Source organism: Cryptomeria japonica, chromosome 9 (genome assembly GCF_030272615.1).
Source record: "Cryptomeria japonica chromosome 9, Sugi_1.0, whole genome shotgun sequence".
Lineage (NCBI taxonomy): Eukaryota > Viridiplantae > Streptophyta > Pinopsida > Cupressales > Cupressaceae > Cryptomeria > Cryptomeria japonica.
In genome coordinates, this window is record NC_081413.1 from 681978865 (window position 1) to 681998542 (window position 19678).

At 34.7% G+C, this 19678-nt stretch overlaps 1 protein-coding gene across 1 annotated transcript; it reads left to right on the forward strand.

Annotated features, from left to right (window-relative positions):
• The first annotated feature begins 2892 nt into the window (after positions 1-2892).
• On the forward strand, positions 2893-19331 carry LOC131073982 (probable protein S-acyltransferase 7). Its single transcript, XM_058010522.2, has 6 exons — positions 2893-3464; positions 3648-3816; positions 10622-10804; positions 16202-16495; positions 17947-18180; positions 18367-19331. Exons 2-6 carry the CDS (start codon positions 3712-3714, stop codon positions 18820-18822), a joined length of 1272 nt encoding a protein of 423 aa, XP_057866505.1. The 5' UTR covers positions 2893-3464; positions 3648-3711; the 3' UTR covers positions 18823-19331.
• Positions 19332-19678: the final 347 nt, after the last annotated feature.

A 19678-nucleotide genomic window follows, 5' to 3' on the forward strand; every position in this document is an offset into this window, starting at 1 on the left:
CATGTTGGTCACATACTACTAGATCCTTTGTGATGGGTTGAGCTCTTTTAGTGGAGTGGCATGGGGAAGCTTGATGCTTTATGGTGCTCTCTCTCTCTCTCTCTCTCTCTCTCTCTCTCTCTCTCTCTCTCTCTCTCTCTCTCTCTCTCTCTCTCTCTCTCTCTCTCTCTCTCTCTCTCTCTCTCTCTCTCTCTCTCTCTCTCTCTCTCTCTCTTGCTTCAAGTTATGGTGAAAGGAAACATATGTCTGGTTTGTAATGTAATGCTAATGTATTTACCTATACTGTAATATATTGATTGAAAGAGTTGTTGACTCTTAACTACTCTTTTTTTTTTTGTTGTAAATATTGAGCATGATATCATGATGTATGTAATTGTATTTGCAACATAATATTTTTACATTTTATAATTATACAAAGTGTGGTAAATGGTCTTGAACAAATTCAACTATAGTCACACTAAAATATTGTTAAGGATTTTGTACTAATTGCAATAATTATAGGATCATTTAATATATGATAAGAAAGTAAACAAAGAAAAATGAGGTCAAATATTTGACTCCTTCTAGATTGGATCTTCATTAGCTTTATGATATTCACTAATTTCTACATTTTATTAGTGCGTAATTCTTTGGATGTTTCAATTTCAAATGCCTAACTTATAACTTGAGAGGTCATTTTGGCCCCATTTAAAAAAAATTGTAGAGCTTGAATATATCCACATACTAAGCATTAGAGAATTGATGCTAAATAACCTAGAATATTTGTTTTTGCCAAAAATGATCTCCATAGCCCGTAAATTGAGTTTTTCTGTTTTATAACTTAAGAATCACATTTTTTATAATCTTAAAATTAGAATCAAGGTCGAGACATTTTTGCTAATAGTTGTCAATTGAACTTAATCAATTAGGCACTAGGAGAGAGTTCTTGTATGGATCATAAGCATTATTTATGGGGGACACATACAACTTTTTTTTTGACGGAGGTCCAAACCTGCAAGGGCAACAACCTAGCAAGGACATGAAGCTCACCAGCACACCAACCCAACGAGTGCCTTCACAGAGTAGTTTTTGCCACCCGATATGGGGGCATGAACCTATAGGGCAAAACCTCTTTGGTTAATAGCCAAGGACTGAGGGGTATCCATTCCGTCAAATTTGTCTAGTGCACGATCTCGACTACATCTCTTATGATGTTGGAGCCTTGCACTTAGTAAGACTTGATCTCTGGTGGGCTCATCTGGAGCCATTCAACTTCACTAGTAGACCAAAGGCCCATTGACAAATTTTTTGTGCAACTTCATTTGTGTCTAATGATTCTTGTAAGAGATAATGCTAGATAAAAATAAAAAAATCGACAGTGTTAATGATTAAGTTGAACCATGGTAGGATTGTCAGTAGAGGTTGTAGGTTCATCTTATGGGGGTCTTGTCCATGCCTTCAGTTCATAATCTCTATGCTTGGGTTAAGTGAATTGAAAGCTTTAAATGATTATGATTTACCTAAAATAGGAACTATGAAAGAATTAGCAACTTGGAATTGCTATATTGGCTTGCATGATTTGATATTGGTGGCGAGTCACATCCTTTCTCCTTTGAGTACACTTGTATTGTGTTCTACCAATACGAATGAGATGTGCTTGATTGACCCTTTTTATTCTACGACTCTTGATATAATTATATTATATCTAAATAAAATTCTTATAAGAAATACACCCATATTATAATCTACCAAAGTAGGAGAAATGTGCCCCACTGATTATGCATTTTGATTTCTAAAACAATTATATTATAGCTAAATGATAATATAGACAAAATAATATTTTATATTACATTACTACAAACTTACACAACACATAGATTCCCAACAATATCCTACTTTAACTTTAGACATTACCTAATATTATAATATATTATCATTGTTAAAACCCATGCTATATTCCTATATTCCCTTCACATAAAATTTACAATCTATCTTCATCTTATCATATCTAAAGTCCAACATCCCAATCTTTCTTTACTAATATTATATCACATTTACACAATATTTCAAAGCTCAACTTATAAAATCCTAAATTAAATCATTAAATACTTATTTAACTCATTAACCTACTTCTAAACAATTATTATATGAAAGCGATTTTTTTTTAGCTTCAAACACAAAACCATTTTATTCAATGTTGTAAACTTAATTGTACCCATTCACGGAACTTAGATCCCAATTTCTGTTAATCAAAATTCTATGAAAAAACAAATAATTTATTGACCAAAGAAAGAAACCCAACTTAGAAACTATAATAGTATATTAAAAATAAAATAAAAAATATAGAAGGTTGAACCAGAATGATCAAACCCACAACTAACCTACCTACCTTAAATCCCCTCAAAGTTAGGTATTATGGAAAAATCATCTTGCACGTTCTCCTACGTCTTTAACTTTTTTGGCCTTTTATTTCCTCTCTCTAACTTTGGTTGGTTCGTTGAGTGCCTCGCACAACCCCCAATCATGACTTTTGACAGGTGGACCCTTGTCAAGGGGTCACTCCACAGGGAATTTAAAAAAAAAAAATTTTCTTCGCCCACAAACATTCCTATCCTTCTTTGAACGTAAACTAAAAAAACAAAAGAATAAAAGTAAAAGAATATCAGTGCCGCCAGTCAGACCAACTCACAAGCCGGTCGCTTAGCGAAAGCCGGCCTGGGAGATACCGGCCATCGCCGGCGACCGAACGAGTCTACCTACACGTGTTGCCTGAGGTCTGAAAGAATAATCGATTTTTACGGCCCTGGTTGTCGGGAAAAAACCACGTCGGAAAATTATTGGCCACGTCGACAATTGTGCCTTGCCTAATTATCTTCGAGTCCAAGCTAGCGTTGAATTACAGTGAGCTGTAAAAAAGAGTATCGAGTGCCACGTCATCAGGAATCGCGCCCTGTTTCTGTATTGCAAGGGATTCTACCTCCGTAGAGCGAAAACGCATAATGCAATAATGTTTAGGAGGGTTTAGAGGCGCGGATCGGGCAGATGTTTTTGCAGATTACGGCCAATGCTTGCTTAGCTCGTGTGCACTGGTGGCTTTGTAATCGCCTTCTGATCGGAGTGCCTTATCCAATGATCTGAATGTTGCTTGCTTGACGCCTTTCTCTAGAGATTATTTTAAGCTTTTGCTTCCTTAATGTATAGCTGATGCCTGCAAGCTCAAAATCGTATTCTGCTTGTTTGGCTCTATCCGCCACCAGAGATTTGTACCTTCCCGCCATTTCCGGGCCAGTATCTCGAGCATTTGCTAACCTGCATCGGCGGCCGGGAAATTATGTCCTGTCTGGTGTGCTTTATCCAATGACGTATATCTTGCGCTTTTTTGCCATTTTCTTGTAGATGTTTTTTCAATCGGGGAGTAGCCTGCGATTCTGATCGTAGCCCTCTATCTAATGACATCAAATTTGAGACCTTTCGGCCTTTCCATGGTTAGTGCATTCAGCATTTGTTCTGTAACTGTAGAGCTTACATATGCGATCCTCAATTCCTGTATTGCATCCTATCATGCATCGAATGATGCAAATATTGCGTCTTTTCGCCGCCGTTCATAGGCTGATATCTTAGCGTTTTCCCCTTTCTGTGTATAACTATTCAAACGGTGCTTTCCTCAGTGAATTTTGCTGGATTGAGGCTATTAGAGGTTGAGATTTGAGGATATATTTTCGTCAGTACGAGATGTATGTGGCTCCGCCTCCGCAATCTTCCGTTGGAAGCAGGCAAGGCAGAATGGACGAGGTTCCAGTGACGAAGCGAGTCTATCAAATCTGGAAAGGCAGCAATGTAATGTGGATTCTTTTCCTTTCTTATAAAAATTGTAGTTTTTTTGCCCCTAAATTTGCCGTCCGTTTACAGGTCTTGATACAGCGTTTTTAACGATCAATTAAGAATAATCCTGATACGCGATTTTCTAGTGCAATAAGAGTATTCTAGAGTTTTGTTCTGCAGCTTAATCTGGTCATTTGCTACGAAATAGAATGTGCACCAGCTTTTCCGATCTTAGATTAAATATTGATATTTCCCTTCGCAAAACCCCAGTCTGTGCCCAGAAACTTCAGCTTTCTTCATGGAGGATGTATTAAATTATAATTAGCGAAATGATTGACTCCTTACTTGCGGTATCTAACTGGTTTACCAATTTTAATTTTAATTTTGCACTATTTTTCCGTTATCCTTCGGTTAAGCACCAAATTCCCCCATAAAACTTCAATTTTTTCTTGCAGTATGCGCTTTAAGGAAATAAATCAAGTCATAACTTACAGTGTTTCGCCTTGCTACCTACTTTGTTTTGAGTAGTGCGTGCCTCAATATTTACAGGGATCTTATTTCTCGGAGGCCAGGGGCAAAAAGCTGAGCTTGTTTGAAACGGGCTGCAGTTATGTAGGAAGAAAATTGGAATAATAGGGATTTCATATAGGACCACTTTAAACTGGCTTTTGTGTTTGAGTTTAACTGTGAATAGTATATTTTTCCTGAACTTAGCGGTTGAGTGAAAATTGGGGGCGTGTTTGATTAGAAATGAATGATATTCAGTTAAAGTTAGTAGCGAAATGGCAAATTTGACAATATTTAAGATGATACTATACTACATATGATCCACTGTAAGGTCTTCAAATAGGTGATTTTTGCCTTTCTCTCTGTATTTTTTGCTATGAAATATGGAACTATCATTTTATCAATGAGTATTTCAGAGACCAAAGGGTTTAGGTTAAAGATTGCGTCAGATCAGGGTCTGGTGCCAAATAACTTTGTTTAGTGTTTTATGATTATTGATTAGATTGTTGATTTGAAGGTGTCAAAATTTAGTGCTTAATCACTAACCTATACTAACAAAGACACTTGAGTTCAAGGCTCGATGCTTACAAATTCCTGAACAGCCAATATGAACCACTCCCTTGAGGAAGACAATTTGTATGATCTGGGGATTATATCTGAAATTGCAAATGATAAAACGTCCAATATTTTGACTTTTGAATACCTTAACTGATTGGGTGTAAAGGAAATTTTAGTTGGTGGTGAAGAGATTGTTATGGAAGAAGAGCTTGGAAATTATTGGGAGAAACTTGATGTATATTTTTATTCCTCTGAAAATTTCAAAGTCAGACATTTCTGAACTGACATTTGTAAGGATGGCTTTGGTTTTAATTCCCGACAGTAATTTGCCTTGACCCCTGCTTCAAGCCTGGTTCAAACAGTGGGAAGTCAAGATTTCTGAAATTTAAACCAGCATTTGATGGTTGCAACCCGCACTTGGTCAGAGGTTCAGGGTTTGCTAGTATTTTAGATCTGGAGTAGGGAAGATGCCTGTTTGTTCATTTTGTTGTGAAAATTGTTTCACCAACTGAAAGCAGTGTGGATCGGAAACCTTTGTTCCCACTCATCAGAAACAGGAGAGCAATTATGATTAGTTTCCGTAAAAGTAAATTACACAATCATTACTTTCTAGTATGCAGCGATTGAAACTCAAATTCACTCATGCAGCTTATATTCGTGGGACCAAAATTTGCATAAATTGACTCCTCAGTGATCACAGACAGGAGAGCTTTGATAAGCTGAACTTTTGGGTGAATATCGTATTCAACATAACAACAATAGTCACTTGGAACAAGAAAGAAATTAATTGAAAGGAAACCAAATAAGTATTGTTGACAAACGTCGCATGTATCCTTACTATAGCTGATTACATAACAACTGTTGCCTCTTAAACTCATATTGTTTGTCCTGTTTATCCTTAGAAAACAGTGATGTGGGTCTGGAAGAAAGAAAAGAGCATGCCAACTTGTTGCATTTCAAAAGAATGACCAGTTATTAAATGTTTATTGAGCATTTTCAACAAATAAGGGCAATCAAAGGGAGGTTTTTTGATAGGAATCAAATGATGTAGTTTTAATGCTATTTTGTCTTCTTTTCAATGTTTTTCGCTTTCTTTGTCTTGTTCTCTCAAAATGTAAAATAGTAAAATGAGGGAGTTTTTTTGTTTTTAGGCATTACTCGTTAGTATCATTGTCTTAGTCTTTAGGTGTTAGTATTTTTGTTTTAGGTTTAGGGTTGTTGTCAAGGGAGATGGGGGTCTTTGTGGTCCTACCTGCTCTACTGGTTTTTTTCAAGTATTGGAAATGTTTCTGATTTTTTTTTTGGTAGGGGATGGGTGGGAATTCCTAGGGGATGCATCTCTGGGAAACACAGATATGTTCGAAAAATTACAATTTATCAAGGTAGGGTTAGGGCTTTTGAAAAATAGAAAAAAGTAGGGTTAGAGATTTTTGAAAACAAGGAAAAAAATTCAAAATCACAATTTATCCCAATTCAGACAATTTAATGGCGATTAAGCAGCCAAAACTTGCAAAAAAGCCAGACCTGCAATTTATTCCAAAAATCATCAAAATCGCTGCCAAAAAATGCCACCAGATCACAATTGTGATTTTTTGCATTTAATGCTACTGTGGTTGACATAGTGTAGTCTAAAGGTCTCTTCAATTTCTAGTTGTAGGGTGCATTTTCTGCATTCAGGCAGCTGGGACAAGTGTATCCATTTTCTTCTGATCAAAACAAATCTTCCTTGTAATCTGATTCTGCCGAGTCAACTCCAATGATAGTATCACTACAGTATATTAGTTTGTTCGCATGTGCATGCAGATTTAAGTTTGAGGTTCCTGCAGTTGTTTGTTCTTCTCTTATATATTCTAACATCTATTAAAAATTTGGGGAAACGAAGCAAGCTTGTATTCAAGAGGAAGCAATATTAGTCATTTTTCCCTTGATTGATTCTACTACTAATTATCTTGGCTTTTGGTCACATGTTCATTTCCACATTGTAACATTGAAAAATATGACTATAAGCAGAAAACACTTATATGGAGAGGGCCTTATATTATTTTACTTTTACTTATTGGTTCAGATTTTCTTTATTGTTTCTCAAGAAAGCATGATCAGTGTGGAATATGGGTTGCCATTTTTATGTGTATAGCAACATGCACAATTTTTTCTTATTGTAAACCCCTAGATTTTCTTGATTGTACATGTCTTCAAGGTTAGCACAAGGTTTTAAATAAGATCTGTTTTTTCATTATATTCATTGATATTGAGTAATTACTACATTCTTCTACCATTCATCATATATAATGGGATAACTCTTAAAGGCCGTCTACACCAACACATGCATAGTGTATGCTAAAAAGTGTTCATTAGAATTACCAAGAATGAGACAGATCTGCTGAAGGCATGCCATAGGGCATTTTCATATTTTAGTAATTTTACTTTTAATCAGAGTTACAGGGAGATGTGTCTCCAAAACTGGGACTTGTTTCCTGTCTGCTGTACGGGTGCATATATGTCCTTAGTTGCAATAAATGTCCTGTCTTAGGCTTCAATTGTCTCCAAATTCAGAAACCCTAAAATGTTGCTGTCTCCACTAAAAAAGAGCATACAATTTTTTAAAATGAAGAACAGAAAACCACAAAATGCATCTCATTGACTATTTAATTTGTAGCAAGTGCTGGAACAACTTCCACAAAACTATGCAATGATTTTCAGAGCTCTGGACATATATTTGGACAGTTGTAGCCCATTATAATACATTAATAGAGTTGCCTATGTTTGTTCCACTGGACCCATATCTAACAACACTGCAATTTTTGACAATGAACTATAAAGCAGACAAAATTATTGCATATGTGAAAAATCCCATATTCGGAAAGCCCTTTGGGCCACCACTGAACCAACAAAATTTCAAACTTGTTAACAGTCACCCTGCAACATCAAACAATTAATCTTTTCAGTTTTCCTCTTGTTGAACTTGACATTTGAAGTTTCAATATTTAATATATATATCTTCTTCCACCACATTGTATGTGTCATGACTCATGATGGATCATAAGATTGAAATGATCGATGCAAGTCTCCCTATGCATCAATACTCATTTTGCTTGGGGGTTTAGTGCTAGTTATCCTTTAAATATTGTGATATACTTCATAATATCTTTTCTTGGCAGGGTTCCTGACATTTACTTGAAAATATTGTGACTTTTTCAAAATATCTCTGACTGAAATATTCACCAATATAAATAATTGGTAATATGTCATTGGTAATATCACAGTATATAAGTTTTTTTTTCTCTATAGGCACCAGACTTACAAGTTTTTGGTCATTCTACTCTAGAACTTTTATAAATGGGTTATACAACTTAAATGGTGTAAGTAGCTGTTAAAATTTCCATTGAAGAGCAGTTAGATCTGTTGCCAAAGGACAACAACAATTATTGCTGTCGTTATTTAAAAAATGAACATGACTATCTACAGCTGTGAAGACAATTAGTGTCAGTTATCTTTAAAATATTGTGACATATTTCTATATATCTTTTCTTGGCAGGGGTCTGGACATTTACCTGAAAATCTTGTGACTTTTTCAAAATTTCTTTGACTGAAATTTTCACAAATATAAATCATTGATGATATGTCATTGGTAATATCCCAATAAATAAGTTTTTTTTTCTATAGGCATCAGACTTGCAAGATTTTGGTCATTATACTCTAGAACTTTAATAAATGGGGTAAAGTAGCTGTTAAGATTTGCAGCTGCCATTATTGAAGAGTAGTTAGATCTGTTGCCAAGGGACAGCAGCAATTATTGCTGTTGTTATTTCAAAAATGAATATGGCTATCTACAGCTGTTCAGGCACTTGGTGCAATTGGATTTGAAAACTTTGTGAATAGGGAACATTACTGTCGTTATTGTGATTAGTGACTGTGACTGTTGCCTTTGATAACAGTGAACACCACTGTCATTATTCATGATTCGTGAGCATAGTCATCACTAGACAAAGCTGTCAAATGATTATGCCATCCTTTGACTTGTCATTATTGTTGCATCACAAATGTTAGTGCTTTCATTGAATTGCTGTGATTTCTACTTATCAACAGATATTGTTGTCATTATTTCATTTGTAAAATAGTTATATGATTGAGGCAATTGTTTGGGAATTTTAATTCTTACAGATCAGCTGTTAATAATGTCGTACCCATTGAGATTGTTGTCATCATTATTGTCTTTTGATATAAGTTATAACTTCTTTTGTGATTAGTAATCTTCTTATGATTACCATAAAGTAGTTCTGTCGTTATTGTAACCTATACTTTCTTGATCATTATGGTGTTCAGTAGCATCCTTATTAGTACCGTGATCAATTAACATGGGCATCAATGCCACTGTTCTAGGAAATATTACCGATCAAAGTGATTAATATGAATCATTGTTAGGACAGGCTATTGCTGTCCTGAAATTCCAGGCATGAATGTTGCCCTTGCTGTAAACTTAAAGAGGTATTTAAAGAGGTTAGGGATACTTTTGTTGTCAATTGTAGTTACCATTCTGTGTATAGTTAATTCTTTTCAACTTGATAGTTTAGGAGAATAGTTGGATTTATGAGTCGTATTTTTTTTAGTTGCATTAAAGGTTCATTATCATTCTGGCAGAGTTATTTATTGACATTGTTAGACATCTATATTACAATTATCTGTAATTGACAATCTCAAAATTAATGATAAAATTCCATATTTAAATTTATAATCTACACACTTGTTTACTTTCACTCTCAGTCTCTATGTAATTAGGATGGCTTTAAATGTAAATAACATCAACTCTCTCTCTCTCTCTCTCTCTCTCTCTCTCTCTCTCTCTCTCTCTCTCTCTCTCTCTCTCTCTCTCTCTCTCTCTCTCCCTCCCTCTCTCTCTCTCTCAATTTTACTGATATTTTTCGGGTTTTTTTTTTCCAATGATGTCCCAAGAAATTAAAAATATCTTTATCCTTTGAGATGCCGAGAAATTAATGAGAATAATATTTAATTCTATGTGTAGATACATGTACATGGCATGCGTTTTTCTTTTCTATATGAAATGTTCCTTGACATTTCTTTGCCGGGAATTTCATTAGGCCTGCTACATGTTTCTTTCACATTTAATGTTTTTAGAAATGTAGAATTTGTTTTCTGATCGTTTTTATTTCCAAATAACTACAAGTCTACAAGTGCAGATGATGTTAGTTTTCCATATGAATTTGTATTGATAATTTATATCGATTTCATGCAGTAGAAACATGAATTATTTGCTATTTTCCTGAATTGGCCTTGTCCAAGAAAATTGCAGGATACTGATATCTACTGTTAAATGATCTGAAGGCACCTTCTGCTTAGTCTAATGTTTGATATACTCATCAGTTTGTTATTCCCCAGATTGATGTGAGTGGTTGGATGACATCTATGTCCAATTTTCTAGGTTTTTTTGTGTATACTTGTGTTCATCATATTAAATTTAATTGTAAGCAGGAGTTGAATCCTGATAGCAATATCATAACATATTAAATTTGTTTGTTTCTTAAATTCATGTGTTATTTATCCCATATTTATGTCATATTCTGTTGTATTTCTTTGTAGCTGTCTGGAATTTGCATATGTTTCATGCTTATTGCTGATCTTCTTTTTTCCATTGCTGCAAATACGTCCAGTTATGGGTTTCTGTAATATTTTATGAGACTACCTTTTTTGTTTGGAATGAATGGATTAACATATATTTTTTTTCTGTGGTATTGTGCAGAGGTTCTTTCTTAGTGGAAGGCTTATATTTGGTCCAGACGTGCGGTCATTGGCAATGACCCTTTGCCTTATAGTAATTCCAGTGACAGTATTTTGTAGCTTGGTTGCAAGTAAACTTGTGAATAAATTCCCCCATCATCTTGGAATTTTTATAATGGCTATTGCTATTATCTTCACAATTTATGTGAGTGCTCATTTTCTTCACCTTGTAATATTTTAACTGTAGTAATGGAATGTGCGTGCATGTTTGAAATCTCAATGAGATATTTTGATTAGAGCTTCACATTGTCCAAGGTTATATATATTTGTTAAGTAGTTCTATTTTGATTTAGTTGGCAGATGGAGAAGACACAGGTCAATCAATATTGCTTTATTGATATTCCAATAGCATGTTCACATAGTCAGTTGATACCCTTGATAGAAATTTCAGATGAAAATAGTTGTTAGAAAAGACACGGCTTCCAGCTTAACTCATGCCATATTTTCTGATTTTATGTGACCATTTAGATACATGGATTGTAAATCTAAGAATCTTCAAGCAGGTTTATCAACTCCTCTTTCATTTCTTTGGATGCAACCTTTAATCGTAGGATTACAACATTTTCTTTTGAAGCTCAAGTTGTCCATGATGTATCATTCCCTTTGTTATCATCCACAAGAAACGACAATGAGATTAAAATTATGATAGGGATACATGGTGATGCATCCAGGGGCTTTTCCTGGGCATCCCCACCCTTGTACCCTTATGCAGGCATGATCAAGAAATGCCCCTTGGCCATTATTAAATTTACAGAAACATCCCTGAAATGGGGAGTTGTGACAAGGAACTTCCCAGGGACGTGCAGGCATCCTTGGGATGGCTGGGAATGCCTTAGACCTTCCTCAAGGATCCCAAGGAAGACACATTTAAGTAAATAACTCAAAAATAAAATAAAGTTAAAATTTTAACCATTTCATTTGGTGTTATGAAACTTTGTAAGTTATTATGTTTGTATATGACTTTAATAATTTAGAAATATACAATATTTAGTAAATTAGTGGTATGCATACATAAGAATACATATCACAGGTTGGCTTGATGGCTGTCTCCTGCCATCCCCAAAAATGGCCTTCTGTCACTGCCGTTGCAATTGCTGGGCAGGCTTAATGGCTCAACTCAATGGTTCAAGTTGCAGATTGAAGATTGGGAGCCATCATGCAGAGTTTTAGAAGTGCCGTGAAAATGAGGTCAGAATTGAAATATTTGTTACTCAAACTATTCCCTATCATATACCTTTTCACTTACACCTCAAGTTAAAACTTAAAAGCAATACCATCTAAAAAGATTAGAAATAATATGTAAACTCTGCTAGCCATATTCTAGGAGCCAAACACGGATAATAAATAATGGTCTATGTCTTACCAAACAGAAATCGGTCACAGTTTCCTATATTTTGAACTTGATTATTTTTAATTTTTCATTTAAAATTCTAATTTAATGTTGTTCCCCAAATAAAGTCTCTTGTCACTGTATTCCCGAAATACATTCCTGCATTTCCTACCACCCCCATCCTGGAAACGTCCTGGAATACAGATTTATCACCCCCTTCTTCTTCAGTGACATCTTGAATAGTCACTTATTATTCACTTCTTGTATTTACCAACACCTTTGAATTCAAGGCTTAACTGATTGCTTAGTTAAAAAATTTAAATCTTGTGAGAGCAGCAATTTGCTTCAGCCTTCATGTGAAGTCATATGATGCATTTTCAATTCTCTAAGCATCTGCTCCTTTGAAGTTTCTAGTATATGTTTATCCTTGGCGATTTTGTAGGTCCAGATTGAAGATTGGGAACCTCTATACACAGTTTTTAGAATTGCTGTGAAAAGGCAGTCAGAAGTGAAATATTCAGTACTCAAACTGTTCCTTATCATGTACTTTTTCCCTTACATTTTGAGTTAAAAAGATTACCATTTTAATGGCCCAAAACTATAGCATGTAAAAAGCTTAGAATAATAATAAAATCTGCTACGCATACTCCAGGAGCCAAATACAGATAATAAGTAATGGTTTGTATCATTACCAAATGAAATCAGCTATAATATCCTGTATTTGAATTTTATTATTTTTATTTAAAAAATTTGAAGTTTTCCCCAGAAAAAGCCTACTGGCAGTGCTATTTCTGAAACACATTCATGCATGTCCTGCCAGTCCTATCCTGGAAACGCTCTGGAAAACAGATTTATGATTATCATTCCCTTCTCATACCATGACTTCTTGAATTGTCACTTATTATTTACTCTTTGCATTTACCAATACCTTTGCATTCAACGGCTAAATGATTGCTTAGTTAAAATATTTAGATTTAATGAAAGCAGCAATTTGCTTAATGCGAAGTCAAATGATATATTTTCATTTCTCTAAGTGTCTGATCCTTTGTAGTATATTTGTTTGTCCTTGAGGATTTTGGATCTTCTATAAATACTTGTATAGTCTTCATACAATACAAAACTTATCAAAAGTTAAAACTCTTTATTTCTTCAGAAGTCTCCTATTATTCCCCTCATCCTGTTTTGGAAGATTGTAGATCCCTGCATTTTGTAATATTTTTAAAAGCTCATCCTCAATTTCAGTTTCTTTAACATTCTCCTGTTTGTCATTTTAAGCACTTGTTTGACAAAGATGCAAGGTGTAATGACACTTTACGTTGACTGACATGCCTTTAACCTGTGTCACGGAAGAAACCTTCCCTAGACCCTAATAATAATCACTGTTTGGAACGTTTTGGCAATGGACTCCTGCAAACATGTAAAAATGTTTCTCCAGATAAATTTCTGGAAATGTTCCTGGCTGGAAACACCCAGATTAAATCTGCTGGATGTTTCCAGATCCATGAGAGGTGCTTTTAGAATAGACTGACATTTTTTTTTTTAATTATTTTCCAAATTTTCTTAGGATCCAGTCTCCACTTTCTTTCCCTACAACAGAATAGTAAGAAAAAAACATTTATTGGCCATAAAAGAAGAATTAAAGAGATTAAATTTCCACAATCCATGATATTGGATTTTGAATGTTTCTAGATTTAACTGTATAATACTTTTTACATCAATGTTTTGGATACACTCCGTGATCCATCATCAGGATGTAGACATTTAAGAACAAGACTAAAAATTATATGATGTCAATCACTTTATTGCATTTTTTTTGTCACTCTGTATGTGTAAGATTTGGGTTTTCATGTCTCATAGAAATTTGAAGATAAATGTTTCCAAACTTCACATATCAACAAATTTCAGGTGTTTAATTCAAATGGATTTTCACTTAATGCATCTTCCAAATACAGAGGGTCCTAAATCTACACCTGACATTTTTTGCCTATCTAATTTGTTTTATTGAGTCCTTATTTTTACAGCTCTGTGTGTTCCATATAATTGAAATTGTTTTAGCTTCATATTAGCCTGTCTCATCTGCATAGACCAATGGTATAAATTCATTCAGAACTAGCAGGCTTGCAATGAAATGTGGTGCATAGCAAATGGACATCTTGAACCCCAATCTCACTGCAATTAATACTCATATTTCATGCAGCCATTATTTCCACGATGGAAATCAATCTTTCCAAATTTCAATTGCAATTCAGTGATATCATCTTCGAGTGTATCATCCCAATATTATAAATTTGAAACTTAAGACACCTAAACTTGAGTTATCCCTGTTTTGGGTTATGACCCTTGTCAATCCATGTCATTCTCTCAGCATTTAAACTGTATAATTTCATGTCATTCAGTATCAAATACATAGTCTGAACTTGCTTTCAAACTTCTTTCTTATTGCAGGTCCATGTATCAGCAGAAAATTATATAACTTGCAGGCCCATGCATTTTCCTGTGGCTGCAGTTCAACTTTTTTTTTTGAGTGTTTATTTTTGGTTTTCTTTACGCATCTTGTCTAACTGTGTTGCATTATGATTCTTAAATGGATGTGCTAAAATCATCCAAATGGACTAGGGTGAATTATTTACTTGAGATTAAGCTTGCAAAGGAGAGGAATGTGCTCCAGAAATTTTAAATTCAGTGTTATGAATCTTTCCAAGTCCATTTACAATTTTCAGTGTTATCATCTATAAGCATATCATCCCAATATTAGAAATTTGAAACATAAGACACCAAAACTTTCCCTCTTTTGGATTATGACACTTCTGAATTTATGACATTCTCTCAGTGTTTGAATTGTAAACTTTTCACATCAGTAAGTATCAAATATGGTGTGGAAATGCTTTCAAACTTTTTTCTTAGACGAATTGAAGGTCCACATATTAGCAGCAAATTATACTGCTTGTAGGTCCACACATTTTCCTGCAGCTGCTATAGCTGCAGTTCAACTTTATTTTTTGAGTGCTTATTTTTTATTTTTTTATGCATGTGTAAGTGTGCTGCATTATGATTATTAAATAATAAATGGATGTGCTAAAATCATCCGAGTGGAGTAGGACGAATGATATACTTGTTACTAACCTTGCAAAATAATTTGATTATAAGCTTGCAAAGGAGAGGAATGCACTCCAGAAAGATGCATTGTTTTAATTACATTTTCACAACCACCATGTTTGCCATGGAATGTGTGACAGAAAAAAGACATTTTAACCCCCAATCATGTGGTAGCTAATGTGCTTTTTCATGGAGTCTTTATTTCCATGATGGAAATCATGCTTTTCATTTTCCAATACTCGTGCAGTGTAATTATCTTAAGTGTAGCATCCCAATGGTAGAAATTTGGATCCTAATCAGCATTTCGATGTTTTGTAGAGCCTCAACAACCACATCCCCAATGGTGACGCCCGTAGAATTAATAGCCTGAACAGCATTAATGCAAGGCCAATAGAATGATAGGAGCAACATGGTTTATGTTTGCTATGGATTAATTGTTGCAGGAGTAACAGCAGAGATTGTTTTTTAACATTGCTCAATAGCAGGTGCTATTTTGTGTTCAGAGACATCAAATTCAGAAGGTGTCCTTGGGCGTTTAGTTATTTCCATTAGCAATAGCACAGCCCTGTTTTGTGATATTCCTCGCTAGAAGTAGTCTGCCAAGTTTCCATCACAACCATTTTGGTCAGTGCTCCGAACACCGTACTAAATATATTTCAATGAGTTTGAACCAAAATCTCTTGCCTTCTTTTAAAATTATAGCATTGTGATTCCTCTATTTCCAAGAGTCCCAGGAAACTATCAGCCTTTGTGAAGCACCACATATTCCAAATTATACTGTTTTCCATTTCTGTCCTGTCTCCCAGGTATTGGCTCTTTGCATTCTTTCTAGGCTGAATGATTGTCATCCTCTAAAGCTACATCTCTGATGATTTGTGAGAAAACAATTAAACAAAATTTTACTCTTTCCACTTCTGAGCAGAAATTTCAATTGCACAATTGTGTATAAAAGCTTTCATAATGATTTGGTCATAGTAGTGTTTTTTTAGTCTTTAAAGATCAATTTCTTGCATATTTCTATCATTCATTTGGTTGGTAGTACTTGCTTGATGCTTATTGGGAAAATAATTGATTGTAGCACTACAACTAATTTTTATTTCTCTTTTCACTTCTTAGGATTTGTTTCTTCTTCTTCTTACATCTGCAAGAGATCCTGGCATAGTACCTCGTAATGCACACCCTCCAGAGCCAGATTATGAGTCTGATCAAGGATGGGGAGTTGATCGAACACCACGATTGAAATTACCACGTACAACAGATGTGGTTGTAAATGGGGTTACAGTGAAGAGTAAGTACTGTGACACTTGCATGTTGTATCGTCCTCCTCGTTGTTCACATTGTTCTATCTGCAACAACTGTGTTGAGCGATTTGATCATCATTGCCCATGGGTTGGGCAGTGCATTGGCCAAGTATGTACTTTTTCTTAGTGTCCAATGATTTAACACTTCTATTATGTAAAGAACTGACTGTTTTCCAAGTTTGTTGCACTAGGGAAATACACAAGATCATGAATATTAAAAGTTAAACCAACTATATTTTTTTTCTTTATTAAGAGTTTATAAAGTTGTACTGTACTTTACATACAGAGATTTGTAGAAGCATAACACTTTTAATCAGTTAGCCATAGCTTGTTCTATTCTATGTACAAATAACTTGATCAGGAAATTAATCTGTAATAGCCAAATCAGGTGAGGTAACATGGAGGTTCATGCCTTTATTATACTGTATTATGCTGATATCTGAATGATGCCTCTTCAAAGGGGAACATTAGATAAGCGATCTGTAATTCCTATATTTGAAAGTAAGCTCTGAGGTCCCACTTAAAAGCCCCAACCTTTCTTATTTTTTAGAATGTGTATTGTAAATGCCTTCATTCCCTGTCTCAGATTGACATTAATAGAATTCGTTTCTAATTGTTAATGATTATTTATAAGGTTTTCATAAAATTCATGGGACAACTTGCATTATTGTTTGGTCAATGTCTTTTATACATGACATCTCAGACACACTTCGATACATTTAATATGAATTATACAGTTTCTGTCAGAATTTTCTATATTTCCATCCTATTTCATCCAGCAATTACTTCCATGCTGTGTTTTTCCAAGTGGAACTTTTGTTTTAGTCACACACCTTATGTTAATTTCAGTTGGTTGAGTATAGCTAGGTTAGAATTATTTTCTAAAAACATTTTCTAAGAATTTGATTTAATTTCTAGAATCGCATGTTGCACCTTATGTGCAAGTTGTCATGAATTTCACGTGCAAGTTGCATATCCAAACATACACATTTACTAGGGTGTTCATAATCTATAAATAGAATACCTTCCTTACTCAATTTGTATGAATAAGGATAAAAGAAAGGTGAGAAATTGTTGAGAAATTCCATGAGAGGAACTCATTCAAGAAAGAGGTAATCTAATTTTTTATTGTCTAGAGCTAATTTTGCCTTTGAATACAACAGTTTCTTGTATGGTTCTATGCAAACATATGATCTTGGTGTTATGACAAACTAATGTTGTTCTAACTCCCAAGGTGCATCCACAGATTTTTACTCGAGTCTTAACTATGCTAGAAAGATAAAACAATTGTATTCAAAGGTAAAGTAGCACTAACAGAATACAAATTAGGACCACTTGCTCGAACAAGCTCCTCTTGTGGAATTTCTCAAGAATTTCTCACAACTTTTGTAGTTTCCTCAGCAACTCAGCCAACTAACAATCGAATTTCATGCAGTTGATGTCAGCTATTGGTATTGGTTAATGTATTTATTAGTCAATTTTCTTTATTGCATGTCTGTATATAATATATATCCTCTTTACTTCAAGAACACTTACATTCTATTAATCTTTTGTATGCAGCGCAACTACCGGTACTTCTTTATGTTCGTCTTCTCAACAACCATATTGTGCATCTATGTATTTTCCTTTTGCTGGGTGCTAATTAGGAAAATCATGGAGGAAGAGCAGATTGGCATTGGGAAGGCAATGCTAAAAACGCCAGCATCAATTGTACTTATAGTCTATACCTTTATTGCAGTTTGGTTTGTTGGAGGGCTGACTACATTTCATACTTATTTAATAAGTACAAATCAGGTAATATTTATATGTTTTATATAGTTATTAGAAGGTTTCCCCTCTGTTGCTTTTCTCTCTGTAGCCTTCTTGTTTTTGGTTAAAATATGTTCATTTTGGAGCTTTAGTTTTTCTTATTCAGTATGGCTATAGGACAAAGGCATTAGTTTTGTTTGTTCATGGAGGTTTGCATCTGGTATATTGCAGACCACTTATGAGAACTTCCGATACCGATATGATAGGAAGATGAATCCCTATAATAAAGGAGTGCCACTAAACTTCAAAGAAATATTCTTTACAAAGATGCCCCCTTCAAAGAACAATTTCCGAGCAAAGGTGCAACAAGACTCCACAGGTTATGGGTTAGTTACTCCTTCAATAGACAGAGATAGTTTCCATGCAAAAATGGGCAAAGGAGGTAGTGACCTTGAAATGGGTATTAAGCCTTCATGGTCAACTGTTGAGACTGGAGCTATAGAAGATTCACAGGTCCAAGGTCTAGAAGGTGTAGACACAAGAAGTGTAATGCAATCAAGACGGTCTAGTTGGGGTCGCAAAAGTGGAAGCTGGGAAATAACACCTGATATTCTTGCCTTGGCTGCTGGGGTTGGTACCGAAGGCAATCGTGCTGCAACCAAGACTTCACCAGGAAACAACGAGTGATGATGATCAAAAACCATGAAAACGTCATTTATCATTAGGCATATTAGAAAAGTTCAAATCAAATGATGTGATTTGTTTTGTTTGCAATTCAATTCTCATAATTTCCGGAGCCTGCAAATGGATTGTGGATTGATTTCAAAGATAAACAACAGTGACTGGTGGCAATCCAGGACAGGCCAATACTGACAAACGTGACACTGTAACTTCAGGTTCAGATTTCATGTGCTTCAGAAAATATGCAGACACTAAGTATTGTAATTTAGAAGGCAAATCATGTCATTCACCATAGAGATGGCTGGATGTTGTCTGCTTTGTTTGTGCATGCTTTTAGGAATTACAGATTTTTTTGGGTCAGATCTGAAATATTCAGAGTTGATGGTGAAGTGTTTCAATTGTTAAAACTTGACATGTATTATTTGCTGGTTTCTTTTAAGCTGTCTTGGCAATTTATGTATAAGGTTGGTTTTAAGAGAGGACTATTGTACATTTATGAATATTATTTGGCCCTACTTTGCTTGGTTTGGTATTCAGTGAAAATTCTTTTTAAATTTGAAGCAGGCGAGGGTAAAATTTAGATGATTTATGGTTTGAAGAATAGGGAATTGTATCTTGGAATTTGTAGCTTATTCAGAAGTTTATGGTTAATGTTGCAATCCTTTGGAATTTTTTATGATGAGCTTTCTATGGCCACATCCTTTTTTGAGGCTGTACGTTTCACAGTGAAAGTTATGATAGTTGAGTCAGAACTGAAATATTCAAAACATTGATAGGAGAAGCCAGCACATTTTTTGGTTGTTTGCGTCTAATTGAGTGAAATATAGTTACCCTTAAAGAACAAGTGGAATTCAATTATACT